Below are 27,477 nucleotides of genomic sequence, written 5' to 3' on the forward strand. Positions count from 1 at the left end.
GACTACTACTTTGTAGGACAGTCATACTCATTACGCCCTGTGATGTGGATCGTCTGCGACTTCCACTTGCAGTGCAGACCGAGGCCGGCTGTAGGAACGTGCATCTAGACCCGGTACCCACTGCAAGTCGATGAATGTCGGTTCTCATGATCGGAGGTCCTGCGGCTAGCCTCCACAAGAGAAAGTCAGATCCCAGCGCCTGAGCGATCAGTCGCCATTACATCCATTTAGATGTGCAATCAACAAGCTGGAAATTCACCCCTTTTGACGATAGGACCCTTTACAAATTCATCGCCGAGCAACAGAGTTTATCAAGTAGATTTAAAGGGCTACATGACTATGACTGTACTTATACCTGAAATCGCTGTTCCCAATACCTTTAGTGTTCATTTTCGTCGCTGAAAACCTTTGTTGCCGAACATGCAACGGTCACGCCGAATACTTTCCTTTGGCGGTGGACGAAACGAAGGAATACTCCAGGGTGAACAGCGACTGACAGTTCAGCAGCATTGCATGGGTGGGGTATAATAAAATTCCCATGGAGGCAATCTGGCGATGACTGCCATCTCAGCTAAGAATAAACAAACGGGATGGCATACCCTCTATTTGAATCAAGTAAAGCCTCGGCGAAACATGAACGGCTGCTTTCTACGTGCAGGGTTCGCCGCGATGCCACTGCTTTCTGGCGCTATTTTGGACACGTGAAGGAACTGAAACGGTTGATCGCACTGGAGGCTGAGAGCACTTTACACGTTTGCTCTGCAGCCAGAGAGGGACATCAAATTAATGTCAATGCTACTCTATCCACTGCCATCAGTCGATCAGACACGAAAAGTCGAGTGGCACACCAAAAAAGGCGCGTGGACACCTTGTTGTACTTCGTCCGCGCGAGCCGAGTCGAGCCTCTGGCGGTTTTGCTGTCGGCGCGACCACTTGCCAAGGTTCTTTGTCCGCTTCATGCGTCGTTCATGTCGGCCATTGGCTGCGACGGGCAAACATCTTACATAATGGTCGCATTCCCTATAACACTATTAACAGGTCTGGCCTGACTGTGTGGCCCAGTGTGACCCAGTCTAGAGCTGAGTAGAGAACCGACCATGACAGAACAATGTTCCAACTGAAGCGAACGCGCCATTGTTTTGAAGTACACACCATAGCATTTCTACATGAAATTTACAGACACAGAAATACCTTTCTCTTTCTCTCGACTAAGGAGGTGTTCAGACGTATGCTTCGGCGAGTTGTTTGTCTCTCACACGCGGCGACACGCGCACCATTTTTATAGACACAGGGTGCACAGATTTAGACCTCGTCAGTGAGTAATCGCACCGCGCGCTGTCGGATCGGGACGGTGCAGCAACGCCTGTTTCTATGTAGCCTTGTAGGGGGTGGAATCCAACGTGAAGGTCGCGCTGCTCTGCCTAGATTTGCACCGACCCTGCACCGAAGGTCAAAGTACACGCCAGCTGCACGACTCCCTCGAACTGTAATAATCACGTTCGTAGGCGCTGGGTGTAGAGTATCACTTACAAACCATGCACTTTCCTCGGTGGCTGCTAGCTAGCTCTGATTCGACAGGGTTTCGCGCGCGGGAAGGGATAAAAAACGCAGCAGGGTCGAGTATGACCTCGTTCACAACAACGTCAAATGCTGATGGAGCAAGTTCCGCACGCGTCACTTAGCTAGCTGTCCGCATATGATTACCTCTGCGATTTCCTGTCGTTTCTGAACGATGTCAGAACGCCCAGCGGGTCTTAGTCTTACTTTCTCTGCTTGTCTTTCGGAAGAAAGGATGCATACTTGTGTTTACTGTTAGATGACGTTCAAAGTTCAAACTCTACAAACTAATACTTACTCTTCTTTCTAGCACCCAACTGCATGTTTGATGCATACGATCTTGCTGGGAAGATCGTTTCATTGCGTTGTGAAGACTTTTATACGGCTGTACTGCGTCAGCCGCTTTCACCACACCACGTGCTGTGCACGATCAACCAACTGCATGCAGGCGCTAGGCAGTGCGGGAGCAGCGCGACACGAGCACCAATGATTTCGATTTTTCATTGAAGGCCACTCCGAGAGGGAGACAAAGTGGTTCGAAGCATCTGCGGTCAAGTTTGGGACAACACATCACTGGAAGGACAACGCAGAAAGGACCACTTCCGAAACCCTCCACCCGCTTGTCCACCTGACTGCCTGCGCATCTATTCCAGCTGTCCGGGAAAATCTTGAAGGGGGCAGGCTGGATCGGTTTATTTCAGTATTTGCGTACAAGATCTTCCAACTACTATACTCCAATGAGATTTGCATGTAGACACGTGGTGGTTGTGCAACGAGCGTGAGTGGTATCAGACAGTGTGCAGGGCGGTCTACCGGCAGTACCGCGACCCCGTCCGAAGGCCTACTCTCGCATTCTCATCACCGCGGGAGAGAAGATAAACAAGGTGAAATTCGGCGACAAGCGTCTCAGTCGCGTGTCTGTGTCACTGTGGGTGGGTGGTGTGCGCTGCTTGGTAGGGGTCCGCAATAGCTGCGAGGTTCCCCCGCAAGTAGCAGTTTATCAGACATCGGATCTTCTTGAATGTCTCACTCTACTATGCGCAGCTGGTACCCCGTGTCGGAAGTCCGCTTTCTGCTCCTGGCGTCGTCCGTCGCTCTTGCTGCCCTTCTTCAACTACAACTGTTGTTTGTCGCTACCGTCACAGCTGCACCCCCTGGCCAATGGTGGTAAGAACCTTAGGAAAAAAAAGATTCTCGCGAGCGAGTTTAGAATGTTATATAAGTAATATAACTGATTTGGGAACCGACCAGTCAAAATAAAAAAATACCCCAGCAGCGGTGGTGTGGGGTCTGGGGACGACCAGGTGAGCTGCTTGGTTGTCTGTTGAAGGGTCTCTTCTATTGCTTCCATGGCCATAGAGAGTCTTTCCATGCCATGGGCACGTCCGAGTGACAGTTGCACTGGCAGTGGTGCACCTGATAGATAGAATGATACTATGCCAGTACAATGTAGATTTTGGTAAAGACATACCGTCTGCGGTGCTCAGCAGGCCGGGGGGGGATTAGCAGTCTATACTTAGCATGTAGCCTGGACGATTGTACATGCACAATGTACATGTATGTCCCAGCGTGGCAGTATCCTTGGAATGGTGAAAGGCAAAATAGCAGCTGCAGCACACAACAATACCTACATCTGTACTCCACATTGTTGTTTGTCTGAGGTGTTCTCATGTGCATATTATTACTAGGACTAAATGTGCCAGGATAATTGCATCCTTAGGGAATGTAAATATAATAATAATTATTGTTAATCATGATCACAATGGTTCAGGCATGCAGGGTACTTTAGCATGCCTGTAGCTTGGCAACTTCAATTATTAGACAAGCAGTCATTACTTGCAGGTAGTAAGTAGTACATGACTGTACACTGTGGGGCTGCTCCTACGGTGTGCTCCATGAAGAGTCAATTATGTAGATATCACTGGAGCAACACTCATTTACATCAGTGTACATCAGTTTCACCCTGAGGATTTGGTGGGCCCTGCCTTGAAAATTTGGCTGATTGCATTTTGAGAAAGGGCTCAGCAGCAAAGAGACCATGTTACTTCAAGTATGTGAGTTGGTACCGTGTTCAGACTAGGTGATGAGTAGCTGGTGTTTAGACTAGGTGATGAGTAGATGGCTGCAATGGAGAAAGGAGTTTAAAACTAAAACAAGTAAGATTTCCAGCCTCAACATTCTAGCTAACGTTACCATGGCTTCAGTGAAGGCAGGACCACAGTGACCACTGTCACCAGATTGTAGTAAGCTGTGCACATCAGTCCTGCTGATATGCTGTGGTAGCGATGATTAGCTGCAGCAGCCAGCACTCTGGGATATATTCTGAACACTGTAATGATGATTTTGGCTACTACTGTCAGACTCACCTTGTGCAGGCAACCAGTGCCACAGTAATATGTGTAGTGGCAAGCAACTAAAGTAGTGGTTAAACTAATCATATTGAGTTTCACAAACTAGTTTGTGCTGAGTGCGCCTGAGTGCGCCATGTAGCAATCCCGTCACCAGCCACGTGGCCTTGGTAGAACTAGCAGTACGCTACATGATTGCAGGCTAGAACTGAGGCAGGCTACTTAGTGGGTTGACTGGCCTCTACAAGTGGTAGAAAAAGTTGCCTGCTGTCATATTATTATGTACTAGTAGAGGACATTGTGACCAGCTAGTACAGTACAGTACAGTTCTGAGAAGTCCTTGCTAGAGATGGAGAGCACTTATCCACTTATCCTATTGTGCTATGCACTACTGCTGCATAGTGTAGATGAGTACAAACTAATGAGGTTGATCACTCCACTCAGGCTATTGTGCCACTCATAGTCTCAGTGACAGTGAATCAGAACTACTACTTCTCTGGCTGCAAAATTGATCACCACCACACATGCAGCATAATTGCATCAAGACTCTCAACGACACTACACATGTACACACCGTACCATCAGTCAGCACAGCCGTTTCACTGACCTGTACATAGTAACATAGTGGCCTGCCGTACAAACAGCGACGGGAAACTGGTACTTACTTTGTTGAGACCTTGGGCAAGGCGCAAGACCATGCGCATGGCTCATGGGCATGCATGCTGTCTTAACCGGTGCCCCAACAACATCTCCACGGGCACAGGTGTCAAGGTTTTCTCAAAACTGTCAATGCCGATGGAAAGTGTCTTCTCCTTTGTAGCATGATGTTTGTAGCACTTGTACAGGCTCTTCAGTGATTAGTTGGTGCCTCTTACTGCCGGGCCACTGGGCTAAGCTACAATATCAATGGTGTAAATGCAACCCTGGCTGCATGGAGTTGGACTGCATAAGCCCATTGAAGAAAACAAACCTGGCTGCACAGATAGTGAGCTGCCATAGGGCCCATAGAGGGCATGGAGAAGAGATAGCATCTTGTCCCCTGAACAGTGATGAAACAAATAACAGGAGATAAATATGGTGCACAGCCACTGGTGTGTGGCAATGTCATCCATTGTAGATTCTCACCAATAAAACTGCATCATTGCTGCTGTAGTCCGGCATTCAGTCATGGCCCGTGTGAGCGGCCTGCCCCAAACATGGTCATGGGATGTGAAATTTAGTTCCACGCCCACATTCAGTCATTCAGTCCCTGCCGGTGAAATAGAAATCCCAACGTGAAAGCGCTGCCCCAGGCCAAACTAGGACCCGCATGGTGGCATTTGATGGGACTTGACACAGTGGCAGGCATGAAAATAGTCTGACCCTGCTGGCTTCTAATATGCGTACTATACTGAGAAGTGGCTTAGTATGTGTACTCCGTACCCAAGTTTCCTGTCCTTGAAAGTATAATGCCTGGTGCCCATTGAGTTCGCACCTCCTTTTCAAGTCTCCCTCTGGGTTATTCTTTTCTCTCTCCCCCTCTCTCACTGTGTGCGTGTGTGTGTGTGCGTGTGTGTGTGTATGTGTGTGTGTGTGTATGTGTGTGTGTGTGTGTGTGTGTGTATGTGTGTGTGTGTGTGTGTGTGTGTGTGTGTGTGTGCGTGTGTGTATGTGTGTGCGTGTGTGTGTGTGTGTATGTGTGCGTGTGTGTGTGTGTGTGTGTGTGTGTGTGTGTGTGTGTGTGTGTGTGTGTGTGTGCATGTGTGTGTGTCACTGTGTGCATGTATGTGTGTGTTCTCCTCTCCGTCCTGTAGGATGTATGGTAGTTCACAGAGCGTCCGAACACTAAGAGAGCAGTGTAGCGAGTGGAATTCCTCCTCACTGCCAGATGACATTGCATCCCAGCTGATCTGCCCACTATCTGAGAGGACAGTTGAGGAGATTGAGAAATCTGCATACCAAGCTGTGTGGCAGTGCCGTGTCGCCTTTGCCAAGCACAGGTGGAACTGCCCAAACACCACCCTTCCTTTTCTGTCGAGAAAGGGTGAGTAGTACCCATGCAGGCATACACTAAAGATATTAGTGCAAACTATTATTGGAAATGCTTAAGTCTCTCTCTTTCTCTGCCCCCCCCCCTCCCCCCCCCCCTCCCATCAACAGATTATGCGTACAACACCCGTGTGTTCTAACTTATGACGAAGAGTTTTGACACGATTATGCCCGAGCGTAAGATACCTAAGATACCGTGGATAACTATCTTGATCAGTGGCTGTCACGTACTGATAGCGTACACTTGATATTAGGCTACTTCAGGGACAACACACAAAGAACCTGGTGCTTGGGGAACAGGATGCGAATCTCCTGCTCATGATCAGTAATAGCAGTAATCCTGCCAGAGGGGACAGGATACTTGGATAGTCAGGAACAGTTTGGCTGTCCAATCAAGGCCCTGACAGCTAAAGTGTGACAGTGAGGGAAGGTACTTTGTTGCATGCATGCTGGATACGTTCATGATGGCATAACGATAACATTTAGGCGATCTCATAATGACTTCATGAGAGGTCAAAACGTGTACATGCACAGTGCTGCATGCACAAATCATCTGCCATAACTTACAACTCGATTAGTGGCCCATCCAGTTTGATTTGGGAACCAGGCCTCTTAAAGTTCTGTGCTGAAAAATGCAGGTGTTGGAAGAGTACGCATTCAGCAATCCATCCTCTGTCACAGTCATGGGGAATAGTGTGTTGGGTAGTTAGAAATTTCAGCAATTGTGAATACTGCGGTTGAACAGTTAGCTTTGGAGTAATGATCACAGAACAGCATTGCTTCTGAGAGAGAGAGAGAGAGAGAGAGAGAGAGAGAGAGAGAGAGAGAGAGAGAGAGAGAGAGAGAGAGAGAGAGAGAGAGAGAGAGAGAGAGAGAGACAGAGAGACAGAGAGACAGAGAGAGAGAGACAGAGAGAGAGAGAGAGAGAGAGAGAGAGAGAGAGAGAGAGACAGAGAGAGAGAGAGACAGAGAGAGAGAGAGAGAGAGAGAGAGAGAGAGAGAGCCTGTAAGCGTGCGAAGCTTTTGCCGGCAAACTCAATAATTGCATTTTGGACAGCAATGATTGTTGAAGAAGTCACTGCACATGTAGTTTGCTCAGTGGACTGTCCATCACTTCACCAATACCCATAGAGAGGTGCATGATGGATGGTTGCCGGAGGTGTCAATGGTGGCCAGCTGGGGGAAAGTGTTTTTAAACTTAGTTAGAGGGTGTGAGGCAGATCTACATCCTCCTGTCAAGATTAGCTAGTTGGAAGTCAGCAGGTATTCGCAACGTAAGCATGTAGTGCCATGTATACATGCATGTAGCAGCTCTAGTGTATGCATGCTTTCAAGGCAAGAGACAGTACTAGTACTGCTGCAAAGGCTCATGATGGGGAAACCAGCTTTGAGCCCGAGGCAAAATGGAGCCAAATCCCACAATCCGTGAGTCTGACTGCCTCTACTGTGGCTCCAGGGACGTCAATGTCCTGCTGCCATTGTGGTGCCATTCACTGACTAGCTGCTAGCTGCATTCCTCTGGACGACATGTTCCTAGCACTAATCTGCAGGTGTGCTGAACAACAACAGCCGTTATGCGCTCATTAACTCAACATGATTGACGGAATTTTCTCAGGCCTAGCTCCACATACCAACGATCATTACGTGCTGGGCTGGGTCGTGCAGTTTTGGTTGAGGGGAAATGTAGTCCCGCATGTGCAATGAACGTGCAGAAGTGATCTAGAGTTGTAGAGGGGCCAAACTCTGGCATTCCCTGGCAATGCAAGGCCAGAAGGGGTAGTGGACACACACCAGAGTAAACAGCATGCATAGGCTTGGAATGTAAGTTGCATGACATGAGTCTTGTGCAGGGTGCAATGCATGCACTAGGCACTGAGCAGGTACCTTGGTGGCAATGCTCGTGGTTCAGTTATCCTGACTGACTACTACTACTACTACTAGTATCCCCCAGTTACTGTGATTTTCATGTCAACCTAGCCTAGGTGTCATGGAAGCATGGCCTCATTGACTCTCTCCCACCACCCAGGCCATGGTCCATGGAACTGTGACTAGCTCAAGAGAGTCCTCATAATCAGAGTAGCAGGTACTGAGATGTACCTCTTCCAACTGTAGAGGGTAGTTGCAGTCCAGCCACCCCAGCATGCCAAGTGACCACACTACAATATACAACAACATGCTCCAGTACTAACTTAGCACTGATACACATACACCTGTGCACTGACAGTTTGTACTTGAGTTTCGTCATGCACTGGTACTGTGTACAGCTGCTGCTACTGTATCCAGACTTCAATGGACAAGAGTAGTACTTACTCCATTACTACTGTACGAGGTGAATAGCAATTTCTGGACATGAAAATAAAATAGAACCCCGCTGGCTGTGTGTTTTACATTTTTCATGTCTTTTTGTATCTATTGTATGGCCTAATCCTTCACCTTTCCAAATATGTTACAATTGCACATGCTGTGATCCCAGAGACTTTATAGCAGGACGTTTTCGACAGGCCAATTTTTTGGCCTAAATTTCAGTGTATGGAATTCTGGACATGAAAGTAAAATAGCGTCAAAAGGCATCCTATACTGCACCATTTTCGTTATTTTTTTCTATTGGTGGACTGCAGTTGGCCTCTTCACACTTCCAGCCAACAGGTCCAAGACTATACAGCGTCTGAAGTGGAGTGCACATGGGGAAGCCAACGATTCGTCCATTACTTCTTATTTTACACAAAATTCAAAATTCTCATGCGACATAGTACCACAAAACTCATTGAAATGCCTCACAAGCGAAGGCTATCAACAAGGCACCGACACGAGGAGAAACTACAACAACCCAGCTGTCAACTACGGCAAGAAAAAACTTCATCAACCTGACTCTACACGCGACGAAAAATTATTTTACTCGAAATGTCCAGAAATGTACAATGTCCAGAAATAGCAATTCACCTCGTACTAGTCCAGAACCCAAACTGGCAAAGCACTGGCTGCAGCATGCACTACTGCCTGGAGATTGAGTAACCCTAGGTTACTATACTCCTGTTGTTGGTAGTGTCTCCATTGACCATTGTACTGCACACCCTCATCTGCATGCCAGGGCTACACTACAGCCTGTAAGTTCAGGACAGTCGTGCAGGGAATGTCCATGTCACAACATAAGAACAACATGGCCCAAGACCATTTCAATACCCACTTTTCTATGTGCACTGAGCCTGCCCGTCCTGAGCTACTATAGGCGCCAATCCAGAATTGGCATGATTTTCTCTGTCAGTTCATCAAACATTAGCGAATTACTACAGTCCTGAGTTTTTAGTGAAAAGTAACCAGAAAACTGTGTGCCAGTGGCTGAGTTGTGCTGGCCCTTGCCTTGCTTTCCCCCTACGTTGCAGCAACCAGAGAGTCGGCATACCTGAATGCACTGATGGCGGCAGCGCTGGCGTCGGGAATATCACACGCCTGCCACCGTGGGACAGCGGCCGTACCATGCAGCTGCTTGGCCGTGCACGAGGACCGGAAAGCGGAGGCCGACGGGGAGCGCGACAACTCCACTGTTGCGGCAATGCAGGACGACGCCAGGGTGCAGCGCTGGCTCAACGGCAAGTGCAACGACAACATCGCACATGCCCGCAAGTTCAGCCAGGACTTCATGGACCGCCAGGTGGACACATCGAAGAAGAACGGCGTATTCGCACTCTACAACTACAAAGTGGGTCGTGAGGTGAGCCGACCAATACACACGATGTGACGTACAATTTTAGGATTCGTAGTTACGATTAGATTGCGAGAAACCCGTGTGAGCGGACAAACCCGTGGAAATGTCACGACTGAGACCCAAACTCAAAATTGAACTGTTGCAACAAAAGTTAAGGCAAGGATCATTTCAAAGTCCTATTCCTGCAGCACATGCAACAGTAATGATAGTCCAGTAAAGACTCCGTGGGAGTGTGGCCAAGCCGATGGGTATGTACAATCATGTTGGGCAGGGCAGGGCAGGGTAGGGCAGGACAGGGCAACATTTCAACCGGCCCTGATCACGGACCAGCCTTTCAGCATTGTGCTGTCAATCACAGCAACAGCTGTCTACTAATGACGAGAGAGATTTTAGGATACAGTAAATGGAAGTCTTTTCATCAGTATCAACTCATTGGTCATAGCAAGCCTGTTCTCAACTCACATAGCATATGCTGTTATTCCTCCTTGCTCATACATGTAGGTATTCAACAGCAGAGTGAAGAAGAAGTGCAAAAGTTACGGCGTGTCTGGTTCCTCCACCCTCCACACATGCTGGTGGCAAGAACCGTCAATAGAGGAAATCTCCGCAGAGCTATATCACCGCTACGGAAATGCAATCAAGACCAAAATGCACTTCCTGCCCACGAAGCGGCGCCAGTCTAAAACGCTGACGTTTCGCCAGAAGATCCGCAGCCCCCGGCCAGGCCAGCTGGCGTACCTGCGCTCCTCGCCGAACTACTGCACGGCCGACGCGTCGCGGGGAATCCCCGGCACGCGGGGCCGCCGCTGCGAGCGCACATTCAGCACCGAGGTGGGATCCGGCTCTTGTTACAACCTGTGCTGCGGTGGCGGCAGTCATGCGGAAACGGTCGAGGAAACGGTGTGCGACTGCCAGATAATCTACTGCTGCTACCGCGTCTGCACGAAAAACTGCAGAACTGTGCGTAGGACTATACGCAAGTGTAATCAATTCTGAAACACTATTTATTTTCCCGTTATGCGTCTGCTACCCTGGCAACCTGGCTACTGATACTGCCTCAAAGGCAGCAGCCATCGTTCCTCTATCTGCGGATCCATTGTCCCACACCTGAGTGACTGCCTAGCGGAGGCTGTGATCAATTTCAAAATGTCAAGAGTGGATATTATCTAACAAAGTCCACTGACAAACGACGGTGGTGCTATTCCTATTTAACCCCAGAGCTCTATTAACTCACACACTCTATGGAAGTATGATGTGCCATAGGCAGTCTATCACGCCGTAGCCAGTCTGCCTGTGAACAGTTGCACGGCTATCTATCGTCTTGGTATCATGCACACCCACACCTACACCCCCCCCCCCCCCCCCACCACACACACACACCTAGTACAGTGCACACTGCACTCGTACATGTACCGTCATTCAACATTAGAACTGGTCCAACAGGATTTATCAAAGCCTTTCAGAACAGTGTCCAGCATTGGACTACAGTCTACACTGGGACAATGATGTACAAGCATGCAGTATGATACCAGAGATCACGTTGACATCCACCCTGTAACTGCCTTTCAAACCAGAGCTGCGTGTGGGTTATTTCCTATCTCCTTTTTAAACCCTCCATCAGGATAACGTTAATTATGCAAGAATGGCTCAGAGTCACACGCACGCACACATACACACACATACACACACTCACACAAGCACGCACACAAACACACACACACACACACGTACGCACGCACAACGTCACGTCCAGCCATAATTACTCCTTGATGAGCCCACTATTAACTACGATATAGCAGGGTCCACGGTCATCTATAAAACCCTTGAACTGCTAATAACTTACTTGAAGTACTCAACTGCAAGGTGAATGTTTGGCTAGGAATATTTGCAAACTGCATGTACCAGCAGCATGCACACTTGCTTAACTCCTGCATTTCGAATACTGTAAGGCAAGTGTTTGGCTAGGAAATAGTAGGAATGTTTGCACAAAAAGACCAAACTAAAAAGTAAGATAAGGACCTAGATCTAGGAGTAAAAGGGGGGGGGGGGGTGCAGGAGGAACAGAGTAGCTTATCAAATATTCCACACTGAACATGTCAGACTGCCTGTTGAAGACCAGTAGGGTATAGGTAGCATTGCAGGTGGGGTCCGTTGAGCAGGTGTGACGCCGCGGGGTTCAAATGTCACATGATTTCGTGATTGTTGATCTTTACCGACCTCGCGCCTACTCCCAAACCGGCTTCGCACACTACCTACTGATGATCTTTGTAACACCGATACTGATACTGATTCACAGTGCGAGGAGCATCTCGCAGGTGAGAGAATAAACCAAAAATACTCAAAAGCAATTTTCAAGAAATGTAGGTAGTGAATCATGAAACACTAATGGAGTTATCCCGTCTCAGCATGCTTTGTAAAATGGGGGGGGGGGGGGGGGGGGTAAAATAATTACATGTAGGTGTTTTTTTTTCATGTTCAAAGGCACAGAATCATTCTGAATGGAAGTAGAAAATATGTGCATACCAAGTATGTACGTCAATACTGGTAGATGCCGAGGCAGTGGTATTTATACGGAACGCGGCATGCTGGAAGTGACTCACAGGAAGTAGACTTTTTTCAGGTTCTTGGAGCGCACTGGCTGATCGCACTCGGGACATTTGCGCTCCACCTGATAACGGAACACCACAAAACCAATGCATCGTACAACTGTTTAAGCACGCGCTGTACAGATTCGGTGATACAACTCCTCTACCTAAACCATCGCTTGTCTCCGATCCTCTGCAGGAAGTGCAGAAGAAACGAGCGTACGTTACAGCAATACTTCTGAATGGTTTGCTCCCAAAATGTACTGATAGTAACAATACTCCTGTGAGGCTATACTTGCAGAGCTTTTGCGATGACGTGATGGAAGTGAATCAGCGGATTCGCTCATGGTGCTAAGTACATAGCGCGAGTGAGCAGATTCGCGTATGCGCAAAGTAACTGCTATCGAGTGGGGAACTAGTACCAGCTCATCGCTACACTGCTGCGGCTTTGCCGCTATACAAACTATTTCAAGTGATAATTCACATGTAGCCACACAACCTCAATCTGTGCACAGAACTGTTTCGGCCTTTGTGGAATGGTCAGCGCAGCACAGAGAAAATGAGGCCGGACCTGATAGCAATGAAAAATAAAATTTCCAAAGCCAGATTTAAACCAGGGATTTAAACCAGGCCTGAATCACACAACCTCTATTGGTGATCCTCGGATTCACTGGCCGTGGCATTCTAACATTACACGCACTGGCCGTGACATTCTAACATTACACGCAGATTGCTAACGGTAGAGAAACACAACCTTTACCTTAAACTGGGCCTTCCAGCATGCTATGCAGCATACGTGTGTACACGGCGCCTCGAACAAATTCGGTTTCTTTTTACACTTGACACAAACCCGCCCTGGATACAAAAACAAACAAACACACAGAGCCAGGAAAACTAGAATAGCGAAAACTCGCCCAAAGTGTATAGACTATAGACGTGTCATAACATCAAGGGCGGAAAGACAACCTCTACGGGCGCAATTGAGGAAATGGCTCCTTTCTCTTTGGCCGAGTGTAAATACAGTGAAAGAAAAGGGAACTCCAGTTCTCTCACAGGATCTTGAACACGTTGCGGGAGCAGAGAGGGTGAATGGAAGCTCAAAGATGGGCATGCGAAACCATCCACCGTTCGTCTCTTTGTCAGCAGGCGGCATTGCTTTTTTTCTTGCCTGCATGAAAGTCAGGTTTTCTTTTGAGAAAAAAAGGCACAGAAGGAATCAGAAGAAGAGAAAAAAGGCAATGTGCGTCGCCCGGGAATCGAACCCGGATCAACTGCTTGGAAGGCAACTATGCTAACCATTACACCAGCAACGCCCACACAAATACATCCCGTATCAAAATCATCATCATTGGGCCATCACGGGGACACTATGCATACTTTTTTACAAGAGAACTTGCACCAGGGAGTCGTAAAATACCGGTATTTTACGACTCCTGACCTGCACATTATAGAGCTCGCACTCTGATGAAAGCCAAACTAAGTGACAGAGTTCGCATTTTGGAGAAGACAATTTCTCAGTGGAATTTGCGCTCGTAGCAAAAAATGCACGCAAAATTGAACCCAAAATTCATTCTCCGAAACCTCCATAAGTAGTCCACACGGTCTACAGCATACCTGATGGGAGATGTGATTGTTTCGGGAGCTTGCGGAACAACTCATTATCAGGAAGTTGAATAACACCGACTTGAGCTAGTTGTGGAGGAAATAAAACAAACAATGCAAAAAAGGCAGGACAGTGTGGTGAACTGCAGTGATAGTCAGCCCTCCCGACACATTGCATGGATTGAAGAACTAACTGCAAACATTCCGACTCAACAGTCCTTATCCTGTTACAATGCTGGCCATTGAAGTTTGCTGCTATGCATAATTAACAGTACCGGGGACTACACAACCCTTGCATTACCAATGCTGGACCGTGTGCTAACAGTGCTGGCAACTGAAATCCCCCCTCCCCCTGAGCGGTGCGCTCGCATCGCAGCAAAGACCCAGCACGGGATTGGAACACTATGAAACAGAGACTGCTAGAATCGGTGCTGCACTCGAGCGCGAAAATCATGGGGTCGGATTTCAGTTGCCTACTGCCTGTGGAGGAGGTTGATACCGGTACAAGGTGGTGCATACCTAAAACCACCCAAATGTACCGGTACAAGGTGGTGCATACCTAAAACCACCCAAATGTACCGGTACAAGGTGGTGCATACCTAAAACCACCCAAATGTACCGGTACAAGGTGGTGCATACCTAAAACCACCCAAATGTACCGGTACAAGGTGGTGCATACCTAAAACCACCCAAATGTACCGGTACAAGGTGGTGCATACCTAAAACCACCCAAATGTACCGGTACAAGGTGGTGCATACCTAAAACCACCCAAATGTACCGGTACAAGGTGGTGCATACCTAAAACCACCCAAATGTCATCAAAAACTACTTCTTTTTGAAGTAGTAAGTGGTGATGAACAGGCATATTCGCCTCAGACACTAGTTTGAAAATGCAAAAAAAAAGACTCACCTCCGTTGCTGTCTAGTTCGTACGTGAGTGTAGCAGAGCCTGGACCAGCAGCTGTGATCACAGAGCCATGAGAAGCAGCAGCAGTGGCTGTAGCAGCACTACTCGACTTGCTCGCTGGATCACCACCTTTACAGTTCTTCTACAAATCACACGGGCAGTACACACCGTAAAACGGGCAATACGTGTGACCCACATTAACTAATTGTACAGTACGAGTACATGTATAAGAGTTTATGATCTCTGTGAGGGGCATGCAATAGAACACGTTGAACTTAGTGATCAGGATCCTGACCAGGGAGTGACAGAATTGGAGAAGGATGCTGACCTTGCTGAGCATGGCTATTCGCAGAATGGGATGGTCGAAGTGTGGCTCTCTCTCTCTTGCGTTCATCGGCATCGGCAACTGTCTGTGTGTACACACTGAGCTGACATTGCTCATGACACTACAAACTGCAGAAGCAGGATGTTCCTTTCTGTCTGTCTCTTGATGTATCGAGTTTCATCTGTGTGTGTGTGTGTGTGTGTGTGTGTGTGTGTGTGTGTGTGTGTATGTGTGTGTGTGTGTGTGTGTGTGTGTGTGTGTGTGTGTGTGTGTGTGTGTGTGTGTGTGTAGGGATTCACTGGCCAGAAAATGTCACTCCAAATAGCTGTATGGTGTAGACCAGGCTGAATAGTGACGGTCAATTCTTCAGCCTTGCAAGCTGTTGAATGGTGTAATCCCAGCACAAGTTGCTATGGCTTCTGCCGTAGCATTGCTATCATCGCCTCCGGCGATGGGCGTCAAAGGTCAAGGTCAAGGTGTGTGTGTGTGTGTGTATGTGTGTGTGTGTGCGTGCGTGCGTATGTGTGTGTGTGCGCGTATGTGTGTGTGTGTGTGTGTGTGTGTGTGTGTGTGTGTGTGTGTGTGTGTGTGTGTGTGTGTGTGTGCGTCCCCGCTTGCTTGATGACAATTAGGGGTGGCGACTTCTGTAGCATTTCTAAGAGCGTAGCATTTCTAAGAGCGAGTGAGGGGAACTTGACGCCAAAGTTGAAGTACAACATAATACTGCCCAATCAAGTACAAGCATGCTAAACCCATGGCAACACAGCAACACAGCATACTGTTATAGTAGGTCATGACCAACCAGTTACCTCGCTAGTGCTGTGCGTTGTGCTGGACTTGCTGCTAGAAGAGAGGCCTGCCCCAGCACCAGCTCTTCCCGATGCCACCACGCTGCGCCGGCTGCCGTTGTGAAAGTCTTCACAGCGCTGCTTGTACTCGTCTGTGTGTTCGGCCCGCAAGAACGTGGTGAACTCTGGGGGGGGGGGCACAAACCAAAAGCAGAATTCGTCATACATTCGAGGATAAATTCACCACAAACAATTAGAGAGAAAAATTAGTAGTGAAAAGAAAATAGACTGTATAGTACTTGGTCCGCCAAGTTAAAATTGTTAAAATTGTTAAAATTGTTAAAATTGGCGCTTATCTTCGCACTTGATTTTTCGGTGTTCTGCCTGTGTTATATGGCATGAAACCACCGATTCACCATCCGAACATAACCATTGTCTGCGACGACATGGCAGCACAAACCATCACAGAAGTTGCGATCGGTTTGTTTGAGTCTTTTTTGGCTGGAGCTGCCACCGACGGACACTTCCGTCAGCGGAAGAAAACGCTGCAACCTCCGCTCCAGTCCGTAAAATAGGTCGGGATGTTCGGATTTCAGAGTGAAGGAGAATACAGTTTCTGCTTACTTCCAGCTGTCTGGTGGCAAGGATGGTTTACTGCGGGGAGGTATAGAAAAGCTGAAAAAGCGCTTCGCAAGATTGAATTTCAGTGCTCGCACAGTACAGCGCCTAGTGAAGAGTTATCACCAGCAAATCGCTGACGAAGAAACTGCAGCTCATGTCGACATCTCCAGAACGTGAGACCAATCCGGCGGATACACTTCGAAGTTCACAGAGGACCGGGCAAAAGGAGCTAATCAAAATAAACACCAAGTCCTGAGGGAAACGCTCATGCAAAGGACTTCAGGAAACTAGCCGAAAAGACTGGTGCAAGGCGTTAGGACTTACATGCAGGTACATAGTGTTTTGTGATCGCGGCATGCTTCAATCATATGTATTTCCTTCCTGAGACAAGTGTGAAGATAAGCACCAATTGTAACTGGGCGAACCAAGTACTTATTTTCCAAGAAATGAAACCTGTACGGTGGAGTTCAGTACCTGTCAGCAAATCATACTGGCTGGGTGAAGAGAATGTAGCGGAAATGACTTTCCACAGCGCATCCAAGTCCTTCTCCTGCAAGTACGTGCAAGCATAGAGTAAAGCAAAGCAGCAATCAAGAAATCATCGAAAGGAAGGCTATTCACAAAAAAAGAAGAAAACCAAAAAGTATTCTGAGAGCTCACTGCAACACAGCATGTTCGACCAATCGAAAGGGTGCGAATCCAGTGGATCCGTTTGCTCTGGATCCCGATCCTACCAATCGAACATGCCCTAAAAAATGCCAAGCGAGAGTAGATCCACTAACCTGACTAAGATGCCAATATACAAACTACAGTATTGAACACTGCCGGAATAAGTATGGCAGTGACACTCAAAGGAATAAGTATGGCAGTGACACTCAAAGGAATAAGTATGGCAGTGACACTCAAAGGAATAAGTATGGCAGTGACACTCAAAGGAATAAGTATGGCAGTGACACTCAAAGGAATAAGTATGGCAGTGACACTCAAAGGAATAAGTATGGCAGTGACACTCAAAGGAATAAGTATGGCAGTGACACTCAAGACCACAGCTGTTAGTAGCCCACTACCCGTAAAAAGCACTGAAATTTCACACCAGTGGATTCCTGATCTATGTAAACTACCTGTTTGCAGGATGATCCTTGTGTGACGGCAGGTCAAAGTGCTCAATGAGAGTGCTAACAGGTCAGCACTCCAGACTCGCTCCCCCCCCCCCCCCCCCACACACACACACCAGGTTCAGTGGAATTTGTCTCCACTCCAAGTTTCTTGCTCTATGTAATCATCAGGAGACCGATTCTAAAAGACTATACATTGGACTATCGGTTTAGATGCCAGTAAAACATTACTGCTCATGTACTTGCCTTTTTATAACGCTGGAGGCTAGACAAGAGAGCTGGGTACGCCTTGGCGTCGTGCTTTAGAGCTTCACGCACCTGTACAGGAGGAGACAGTGGACATGCAAGACAGACAGATCAACGGGATGAGAGAGAGTGAGAGAGACTCAGTATGCTGGACACGGCTTGATCATGACCTGGCCATAAAGCTTAGATCAGCATACTTGCCGAGAAAGCTCTGGTAGTATGACCACCAAGGGACAACATTTGCGCGACAACATTCACGCTAGCAATAAAGAGATTGACACTTCATATAAAATTAGCCGCCATTCATAATTATGTGCTCTGTACCAATTTTCATTCCCATGGAAAAAACTTACCCGGCCAAGGTAGGAATGTGCAAGCTTCTGCTTTCTGGCAGCACCATCAGGCTCCGAGGAGCTGTCCGGTCTGGCTGCTGCTGCTGCTGCTGCCGACGGTGCTGCTGCTGCTGGCGGGCCATGGCGTTCTGTATCATTTGCCGAGGATGTGCTCAAAACAGACGCTGTTGTTGCGCTGGATGTGGATGGAATCTGGGCAGCAGCAGCAAAGAGCATTGCATCATTACTCTACTATACTGCCGATACTCTCAGCTGCACTGAACGAGAGAGCTTGGAAGCTCAGGGCCCTATGCTATGCTTTTTTGCCTTGATGACCTAGGCAAAAAAAGCATAGGGATGTTATAAATTTTTTAAGACATAACCTGGGATTCGAACCCGCACTATCGCCCTGCATCAGGCATGCATCCCCCGATACACTTCGCATACATACTAATTCTTCCAAGTTGCTTCACGTTATGATCTTGCATTTGAAAGCCCTATTTGAATATCGTGGCCAGCTGTTTGTGGCCAGCCGTCTTTGATGGTACGGTACGGGACAGGTACGGTCGAGGGTAATACGACACCGTCTACCACCTTGATGACCTAGGCAAAAAAAGCATAGGGATGTAATAATTTTTTCAATTCTCCTATTTTTTTAGGCATAACCTGGGATTTGAACCCGCGCTATCGCCCTACATGCATTCCCCAATACACTTCGCATTCATACTCATTCTTCCAAGTTGCTTCACGTTATGATCTTGCATTTGAAAGCCCTATTTGAATATTGTGGCCAGCTGTTTGTGGCCAGCTGTCTTTGATGGTACGGTACGGTACGGGACAGATACGGGATAGCGCCAGGCGTGACACAAACAAACAAACAAACAAACAAATACCAAACGAGAGAGCTTGGAAGCTCAGGGCCCTACGCTATGCTTTGTTGCTTAGCTCAACGTGCATGTTGTTAGAACTGATGGAAATATTTCCTGGGACCGGCACTGACTCTGCCGATCACGGGCGTTCTGGAGTCGACGGGATCTCTCTTCCGACGTTTCCTGTGACCGGCGCTGACTCGCCCGTTCACGCTTATTTTGGAGACGACAGGATCTCTCTTCCAAAGTATGTTTTTGCTGACGCATCCTATCACCTATTCGGCAACTAACGTCCATTCTAATTGCATTTCCTCCTCGTTTCCCTATTTCTTTCCAGAAAGTCTCCCTATCCATCAGGGAGTCGTACACATAATACGACCAAGAGTGCATACGACGAATACAGTCTGTATCGGCTATAGCGTACCCTTTTGATTTCCGTGATTTTATAACTATAACCGATGCATCACTATATGCGATACGATCGATTTCTTTTCTTTTTTTCGATCGACACATGAAAGGCAAGGAAATACTTCCAACATGGCGTTTTGACAAATGAGTATGCTGCATAGTTGACAGTGCCCGCATTTCCATAAACAAATTCTGTTATGTACATGTACATGTATCACTATAAAAATAAGCAACGTGAAGAAAGTAAAAAAATAGGGCCTTTGATATTATTGCTTCATGTATTTTTTTAAAGTGATCACTATAAGAAAGGGTTTGCTCCCCACACCGGAGCTCGAGCTATTCCGCCGACTTTACTTGACACTTGACTGACTCACGACTGCCATCCAGAGCACACGAGAAGTCCATCGAACCTTCGACTCGGCAAACCTGCAAGAAAGCACCACTCCCTGCTCAATACACAGTGTTTCGGGGAATTCACCCCTCATCAGTTGAGCTTGAGTAGGCTGAGGAAGATTGTGCCTGAAGAGCACCACTTATATAGTGCTCTCCAGGCACAAACATCACCAGGGATACAAACTAACAGAGACGCTCCGTTTCCAGCGCGACAAACACCTCGCGAACACCAGATAGCAGCGTGAGTCAGTGTCGCTCCTGGACGGTGAGACAGACGTCGAGGACCCTCGGTCATTCGCAACGCTGTCACCTCCAAACCAACTAGTCGCAAGCCCGCGCTGGGCACAACAGTACGAAGTAGTGGTTGCGACTTCGGCGATAATTTGTAAGAAAGGGTTTGCTCCCCACACCGGAGCTCGCGCTATTCCGCCGACTTTACTTGACACTTGACTGACTCACGACTGCCATCCAGAGCACACGAGAAGTCCATCGAACCTTCGACTCGGCAAACCTGCAAGAAAGCACCACTCCCTGCTCAATACACAGTGTTTCGGGGAATTCACCCCTCATCAGTTGAGCTTGAGTAGGCTGAGGAAGATTGTGCCTGAAGAGCACCACTTATATAGTGCTCTCCAGGCACAAACATCACCAGGGATACAAACTAACAGAGACGCTCCGTTTCCAGCGCGACAAACACCTCGCGAACACCAGATAGCAGCGTGAGTCAGTGTCGCTCCTGGACGGTGAGACAGACGTCGAGGACCCTCGGTCATTCGCAACGCTGTCACCTCCAAACCAACTAGTCGCAAGCCCGCGCTGGGCACAACAGTACGAAGTAGTGGTTGCGACTTCGGCGATAATTTGTAAGAAAGGGTTTGCAGCCTACTCAAGCTCAACTGATGAGGGGTGAATTCCCCGAAACACTGTGTATTGAGCAGGGAGTGGTGCTTTCTTGCAGGTTTGCCGAGTCGAAGGTTCGATGGACTTCTCGTGTGCTCTGGATGGCAATCGTGAGTCAGTCAAGTGTCAAGTAAAGTCGGCGGAATAGCGCGAGCTCCGGTGTGGGGAGCAAACCCTTTTCTTACAAATCATCGCCGAGGTCGCAACCACTACTTCGTACTGTTGTGCCCAGCGCGGGCTTGCGACTAGTTGGTTTGGAGGTGACAGCGTTGCGAATGACCGAGGGTCCTCGACGTCTGTCTCACCGTCCAGGAGCGACACTGACTCACGCTGCTATCTGGTGTTCGCGAGGTGTTTGTCGCGCTGGAAACGGAGCGTCTCTGTTAGTTTGTATCCCTGGTGATGTTTGTGCCTGGAGAGCACTATATAAGTGGTGCTCTTCAGGCACAATCTTCCTCAGCCTACTCAAGCTCAACTGATGAGGGGTGAATTCCCCGAAACACTGTGTATTGAGCAGGGAGTGGTGCTTTCTTGCAGGTTTGCCGAGTCGAAGGTTCGATGGACTTCTCGTGTGCTCTGGATGGCAGTCGTGAGTCAGTCAAGTGTCAAGTAAAGTCGGCGGAATAGCGCGAGCTCCGGTGTGGGGAGCAAACCCTTTCTTACAAATTATCGCCGAAGTCGCAACCACTACTTCGTGATCACTATAGCCGATAATAATATAGTGTGTTCTGCATGTTTTGATTCTTTGTTGCCATCATAATATCCGATATATCATTACATCCGATAATATTGGTTATAGTGATATTTTTACTGGATGAAATACGTTTTGCTTTTGATATTTCGTACCAATATCACTGTAGCCGATATATTCTTATATCCGGTCACTCTATAGCCGATACAGACTGTATTGTGGTTAGCTGTTTGTGGCCAGCTGTGTACAGTGTTTGATGGTACGGGACAGATACGGGAACCAGCAAATACTGTGGCCAGCTGTTTGTGGCCAGCTATGTTTGATGGTATGGTACTAGACAGATACGGGATAGCGCCAGGCGTGACACAAACAAACAAACAAACAAACAAACACCAAATTAAAGCTGTGTGGACCCTGGCTAGCGCCAGACGTTACTGAAGCAACGTCTTCTGCATAGCCACGGGAATTAAAGCTGTGAGCTGAAGTAACGTCTTCTGCATAGCTACGGGAATAAATTAAACTGGCTGCTTCTGTATTGAGCCAATATTGATAAAGTAGGGAGGTGAAACAAGTAATTACGTGGTACGTATTATTAAAAACCAAAAGTTCACGGGGACGTACATACTAAAATAAATAAAAATATTGGTGGTGAGAGGAAGCTGCAATGCTACATTCTCTTCGGAATCTGATGTAACGTTGCATTTCTGCCCTACCAGACAAAGGAGGAAAACTTGAAAGCAAAACGGCCCAACTTTGGGGCCCGTTTGATGCAGGAACACTTTGTTGCAGCGTTCCAAAGATAACGCCCACCCCACCCCCACCCACACCCACACCCACATATCCACCACCCACACCCCCACCCACATATCCACCCACCCACACACATCATGTGCTCTACCTTGGTACCACACTAGCTGGTACAACACCATAACTCATTAATACTGCAATACGATAAAACTCTATACGGTGGAGTGAAAAAGTAACAGCAGAATTCTACATTCCCTGCAAAGACTAAGTACACATCTATTGACCAGCAAGTCAGCTCCCCAGGCACTCACCTCATCCGACTGAGCTGTTGTTACGCGCCTACTTGGAACAACCTGATAGTAGGAACAGCAAAGTGGAGAGAAGAACCACCGAAACAAAAGGAGTGTTCAAGATTAAGAGGCCAGTGACACCTGAGAAGATGCGCTGCTAGCTAAAGTACCGCTGACATATCTTTCGTTACTTTCACATCGCCGTGCAAGCACTACACCCATACATACACACCCACCCACACACATGCACACACACACACACACACACACACACACACACACACACACACACACACACACACACACACACACACACACACACACACACGCACGCACACAAATTGTGAATTGATTGTCTGGTATTCATTGGTTTGAGGGAAAGATGCAAACGGGAAAATGATTGTCTGGCGTTCATGATTGCCGTCCACACTGAGAGACAGAAGCATTTAATAACAGGAAATGTACCCTGATTGTCGGCCGGGATTTTTTCTCCGTGCCGCCTTGTGAAAGAAACCGCTCCGAAATGGATGGAATTTTCTTCATCTGTAACAGACACACAAGGATAACACCCATTTGCATGGTACACAATCAGGTTTCACAACTCCCAGCCCACCCATTCCCTGTTGGACACGCCGTATATCACAAAAGTAGAATACACCCACCACGAATGCAAATTCGGTCTCAAAACTGGCAAATGACTGTACATGTACATATCGTCTAGTACATAACCACTTCAAATGTTAACGGTTTTTTTTTAGAATTCGTTAAATCGTTAGAATTAAATGTTCGTTAACATTGCTGGTCTTACAGTATACAAGTGTTGCCCAAAGTGTACAGGACTAGACGTAGCATTGCTTCTGGCACAGAGCATTCTGCTGCTGACCCAATGTGTACTACGTGCTTAGTTCCCTGCTGTGTGATCTTGTGCTTGAGAATATCGGTGGGCTGTTTTCATGAATTTTTCCGAGCGAGTTTTCTTCACATCATAGCACACGTGCACTGGAGAGCAGGACCAGCTGACCACATGAAAGCATGCAATACTGCAGCATGCCAGTGCAATACTGCAGCATGCCAGTGCAATACTGCAGCATGCCAGTGCAGCAAACGTACCTTAGCACCAGCCTCATAGACATTGATAGGATTCTTCCCACTGCCAATTGCACTGTCCGCCGCAGTCAAGGTCTTGGCACAAAACAACAGACAAACAACAAAACTCGTGGATCAACACTCATCAGAGGATCTTCACGCTAACCGCCCTTACAGATCAGCTGAAGAGCGACAAGATTCTCTACTCAGAGCTCCTTTGACACGCACGGGATAGAGACAGCTTGAACAAAGGCCAGATTCGATCATGTTAGTGAAAAGGGAAGGACAGGTGCGCACAATCTAGCACCAAAAAAGCAGGGAAAAGAATGTTGCAATACAGAGTGCAGCAGGAGAACTGACGAGAAGCAGTTACTTCCCAGTTTCACGGACTTACCGGCTGTGGAGCGGTTGACAGTGATGCCAGCGCACTGTTGCCACAAGCAGCTGCCGGCAACGTTGAACACGCTCCACCACTAGTCTGCTTTTCATCAAACCGATCATACTCGATCTGCACGTGACGGCGCTTCTCTGCAACACAAAAAAAAAGTTCGATATAACCAAACAACAGTGCTCACACAGTGCTTCCAGGCACAAGAGTTTCACCACTGTTTTGCAGAAAATTGACATGCCTCAGAATTCCCTCCCTCCCCAGTGGGCATCTTCAGATTCTCTAGCTAAATTAAAAAGCCACCCACATTTTCACATAGCAAAGCACCAGTTCAACTTGACTTATATTGTACGAGCTGAAGATAGTGTTGGGGCTTGCAGTTACGATTCATTACTTGTTTTCTCTACGTTGGAGCTATCTATATCTGTCTGGTATGTTTCTTGGCTGGTGATACGAGGCCAATGGTGGTTATGTGGTTAATGCTGTAGCTGGCTAGTCCTCCTGCCGGCACTGGCAGGGGATTGCACTGATTCATCTTTGCATGCTTCACTGACACTTGTTTGCCATTAACGATCTTTACAATATAAAGCCAACCTACCCGTATACTAACACCCCATATAACGATACTTTCTGTCAAACTAAATCACTCTATTGACTTTCGCATACAATGTCATCTTACTTCTATAACAACTATTGCTACTGTTAAATGGCTAATTTTAGCGACGGTGATCTTTTAACGATTTCAGCGAAAGGAGCGTTTTGCTAAGCTTTGCCGCGCTAATCGAAACTCTGCATAGTACAGTGCAGTGCAGTCATCTTTTTGTGTAAGGCCACACCAAGTTATTTCATTGTTTCTCGTCACCTGAAAATCTCAAAAGGAACGCGGGCGGGCGGAAAAAAAACAAAATAGGGTTTGAAAAACAAAAACTGCTATTTACACTACAAAGGCCCAATTTATGACCTAAAATCAGACTATACACCACGCGTGACAGTCAATTGCAACATACAGCCAGAAAACCAGGCTCCTGCACCGGCCTCTGGTGAGGAAGTCCAGTGTTGCATGTTATTTAAATAGGAAAGAAAGCAAACCAAAGTTATTATACAAGGGGTACATAAAAGAACAGCCAAGTGCGCGCTTGTGCTAAAATTTAAAACAGAAACCTTATGGGATAAGGCATGGCATGACATGACAAGTCCAGACAATGAATACAGCAGGCTCCAATGACAATGGAGCGAACAGTCACAACGTATGAACTGCGCAGTACATGCTGCGGCGAGTCTAGCAATGTACAGCTGCATCTGTCATAGTATGGCATGACACAATAGGGAGACCAAGTCCCAAAGCAGAAAGAAGTCCAGTTCACTGGTGCTTCCTCTTCTTGCTGGATGGTGCTGTGGCTGCAGCACAGCTGGGGCCACGGGTGCGGGGCTTCTTCCCCAGAGCGGCACAGGCAGCGCAAGGCATGTGAATGGACTGATACTGCCGGGCAACATCAGCAGGTGTAGCAGCAGGTGCGTTGATGCCACACACATAGCAGACAGGACTGAAGGCCTTCTTGGCCGGAACACTGTCAGTCCAAAACGGTGCACTGTCATGCACTGTCTTGACTTGTACCGGAACTGTGTGTAGCAAAGAAGACGACCAGGTCGTGTGGTGGTGTGGTACTTGAACTACCGGTATGCGTACATACACGGTGCAAAAGTCGTCCTTCGGTTCGTGCACTAGCACTGCACTCCAGATTTGACGCCGCGCGTACTTTTACAACGCCTTTTTATGCGTGTTTACCGAGACGCGAGATTTTTTTTGGTCCAATCCTCAAGAAAGGTACGCGCGCGGTGACGAGAAACAATGAAAAAACTTGGTGTGGCCTAACTCCGAAACTCAGATCGCTAAACTGTTCCGTCGTGAATTGGTCCAGATTCAGAAAAAGCTTAAAACTTTACTTGCTAAACTTAGCCGTTCTACAGTATATCAAATAATGGGCTGACCAATCGATATTTTCCTATTTTATACTATCTGGCAGGGAATATGGAGGGAGGTCAAGTTTCACTCAATACGTCGCTGAGACATGACAAAAATGCAGTGTGGGTACCAGTGACATCAAATCGCGCATTGCAGGGACATCACGGGCTTTCAGAGTCCTCTGTCGCTCCGTCTTCATGGAAACTAATGTCTATTGCTACAAAGCGACATGTTTATGAAGTGTGCGTACTTTCGCTTCTGCTGTACAGCTCCGAATGCTGGGTACCCATGCACGCAGGACATTACCGCCCTCTCTACCTCCCACCTTCGCTGCATTCGGTCAATTCTGGGATTTACCGACCAGGCAGTCTGGAGTGACCGGATAGCAAACACCCAAGTCCTGGCAATTTGGAACGAAACCAAACAGGATACTGGTAATCATAATACAATTTAGGTTCCTCGTCAACCTCCAATAGTTATTTTTGTGCCATTTTTGAAGGGGCGTTTGGTTGTATTCCAACTAGCCTGCTTCGACGGCGGATGGAATGGCTTGGCCACATTGCCAGAATGGATGAAGACCTCACCCCTCGGCAGCTGTTGTTCGGGTCATTGCTACCTACACGCCCCGCATGTGGTCCCAGAAAGCGTTGCCGTGATGTTGTCCGAACAGACATCCGTCACTTACATCTTGAAGGAGCTTGGTTCGATTGCTGCTGGACATATGCATGGCCACGAGCAATGGTGAAGTTTGCTATAGCACTCTCAGCACGCGCTAGTAGTATGTTGACTACAGGCACTATGTTACTCTCTTACACTGCTACGTAGATGTGTGTGCACGTGCCCACATACCCTCTCGTAAACACATGCTACTGGGTGGACGTTTGCAAGGCTGTTGGAGTTGCATGTGTATTGTGCGTGCTAACCCGATGACCACACCATGTACACCAGTGCACGGAAGAGACCTTCATAGAAACCACCGGAGATAAGGCAAAGGATGTAAGGCAAAGGATCTATCCGTTTCTAGTTGGGTCACACGGACCCGAGTGAGAAGACACGCTCGTGAGGACTCAAATAAATCAACAATGTAAGAGACAACAACAGCGAACGTAAGAAGACGTGGAAGACCGCGTAAATGGAAGACCGCGTAAATGGATCAGGACAACGGAGACTGGAACAGTTGCCGTAGACAGTCCAACGTTGAACCACGGTGAAGGAGACACAATTGGAGGGACATCAAACAAGACAATGACAATTTCTGGTGTGAAGAAACATGAAAGGCCACTGAAGCGGACAAATCCAGATACTGGCGATGGTGAGGTGGGAAGTCTAGCGTCAAGGCGTTGTGGGGCCTGCCTGATGGGATATCGGAGGTAACAACAGCAACAGCAGAGAACTGTCTTTCACCCGTCAAACGACATTTGTCAAGAAGTGCGAGCTGTCGTGAGTTGTATAGTGATGATGTTTTTCTTCTTCATATTGGCACGTGGTAGATCTGGTTTGCATTTGGCTGTGTTGGAAGCATTCTTTATACGCAATTTGGATCCTGAGCTCTGTGCGCAGAAGGAGAATGTATCGTCTTTACAA

At 47.7% G+C, this 27,477-nt stretch overlaps 2 protein-coding genes and 1 non-coding gene across 5 annotated transcripts in view; 1 reads left to right on the plus strand and 2 right to left on the minus strand.

The window, feature by feature from the left end:
- Nucleotides 1–1,656: 1,656 nt before the first annotated feature.
- LOC135805536 (protein wingless-like) lies at nucleotides 1,657–11,175 on the plus strand. 3 transcript variants are annotated; one of them, XM_065319586.1, is made up of 5 exons: nucleotides 1,658–2,489; nucleotides 2,602–2,724; nucleotides 5,699–5,928; nucleotides 9,314–9,642; nucleotides 10,138–11,175. In XM_065319586.1, exons 3-5 carry the CDS (start codon nucleotides 5,700–5,702, stop codon nucleotides 10,630–10,632), a joined length of 1,053 nt encoding a protein of 350 aa, XP_065175658.1. In that variant the 5' UTR covers nucleotides 1,658–2,489; nucleotides 2,602–2,724; nucleotide 5,699; the 3' UTR covers nucleotides 10,633–11,175. The 3 variants fall into 3 exon arrangements, with proteins under 3 accessions (XP_065175657.1, XP_065175658.1, XP_065175659.1); XM_065319587.1 differs by having other exon boundaries at nucleotides 1,658–2,441; XM_065319585.1 differs by having other exon boundaries at nucleotides 1,657–2,724.
- A 247-nt stretch (nucleotides 11,176–11,422) lies between these two features.
- LOC135805535 (regulator of telomere elongation helicase 1-like) overlaps nucleotides 11,423–27,477 on the minus strand; it is a 56,165-nt gene continuing 40,110 nt past the window's right edge. Inside the window, exons 27-38 of the mRNA XM_065319584.1 lie at nucleotides 23,937–24,070; nucleotides 23,567–23,638; nucleotides 22,922–22,999; nucleotides 22,478–22,519; nucleotides 18,180–18,371; nucleotides 17,827–17,898; nucleotides 16,940–17,015; nucleotides 15,866–16,029; nucleotides 14,735–14,873; nucleotides 13,836–13,910; nucleotides 12,982–13,076; nucleotides 11,423–12,304 (exon numbers count right to left, since the gene is read on the minus strand). Of these exons, the coding sequence (XP_065175656.1) occupies nucleotides 12,233–12,304; nucleotides 12,982–13,076; nucleotides 13,836–13,910; nucleotides 14,735–14,873; nucleotides 15,866–16,029; nucleotides 16,940–17,015; nucleotides 17,827–17,898; nucleotides 18,180–18,371; nucleotides 22,478–22,519; nucleotides 22,922–22,999; nucleotides 23,567–23,638; nucleotides 23,937–24,070 (1,211 nt within the window). The 3' untranslated portion in view covers nucleotides 11,423–12,232. The remainder of the gene's footprint in view (nucleotides 12,305–12,981; nucleotides 13,077–13,835; nucleotides 13,911–14,734; nucleotides 14,874–15,865; nucleotides 16,030–16,939; nucleotides 17,016–17,826; nucleotides 17,899–18,179; nucleotides 18,372–22,477; nucleotides 22,520–22,921; nucleotides 23,000–23,566; nucleotides 23,639–23,936; nucleotides 24,071–27,477) is intronic.
- Nucleotides 13,463–13,534, minus strand: Trnag-ucc (transfer RNA glycine (anticodon UCC)). The gene has a single exon. It is a non-coding gene; the product is annotated as a tRNA-Gly (tRNA).

Source organism: Sycon ciliatum, chromosome 1, assembly GCF_964019385.1.
Source record: "Sycon ciliatum chromosome 1, ocSycCili1.1, whole genome shotgun sequence".
Lineage (NCBI taxonomy): Eukaryota > Metazoa > Porifera > Calcarea > Leucosolenida > Sycettidae > Sycon > Sycon ciliatum.

What these genes read in the sequence shown, in the direction of transcription:
- LOC135805536 (XM_065319585.1), top strand. Translation starts at nt 2,579, where the DNA reads ATGTCTCACTCTACTATGCGCAGCTGGTACCCCGTGTCGGAAGTCCGC. An exon ending in TCCTTTTCTGTCGAGAAAGG is followed by an intron (nt 5,929 to 9,313) that starts GTGAGTAGTACC and finishes CCTACGTTGCAG; the next exon opens with CAACCAGAGAGTCGGCATAC. An exon ending in ACTACAAAGTGGGTCGTGAG is followed by an intron (nt 9,643 to 10,137) that starts GTGAGCCGACCA and finishes TCATACATGTAG; the next exon opens with GTATTCAACAGCAGAGTGAA.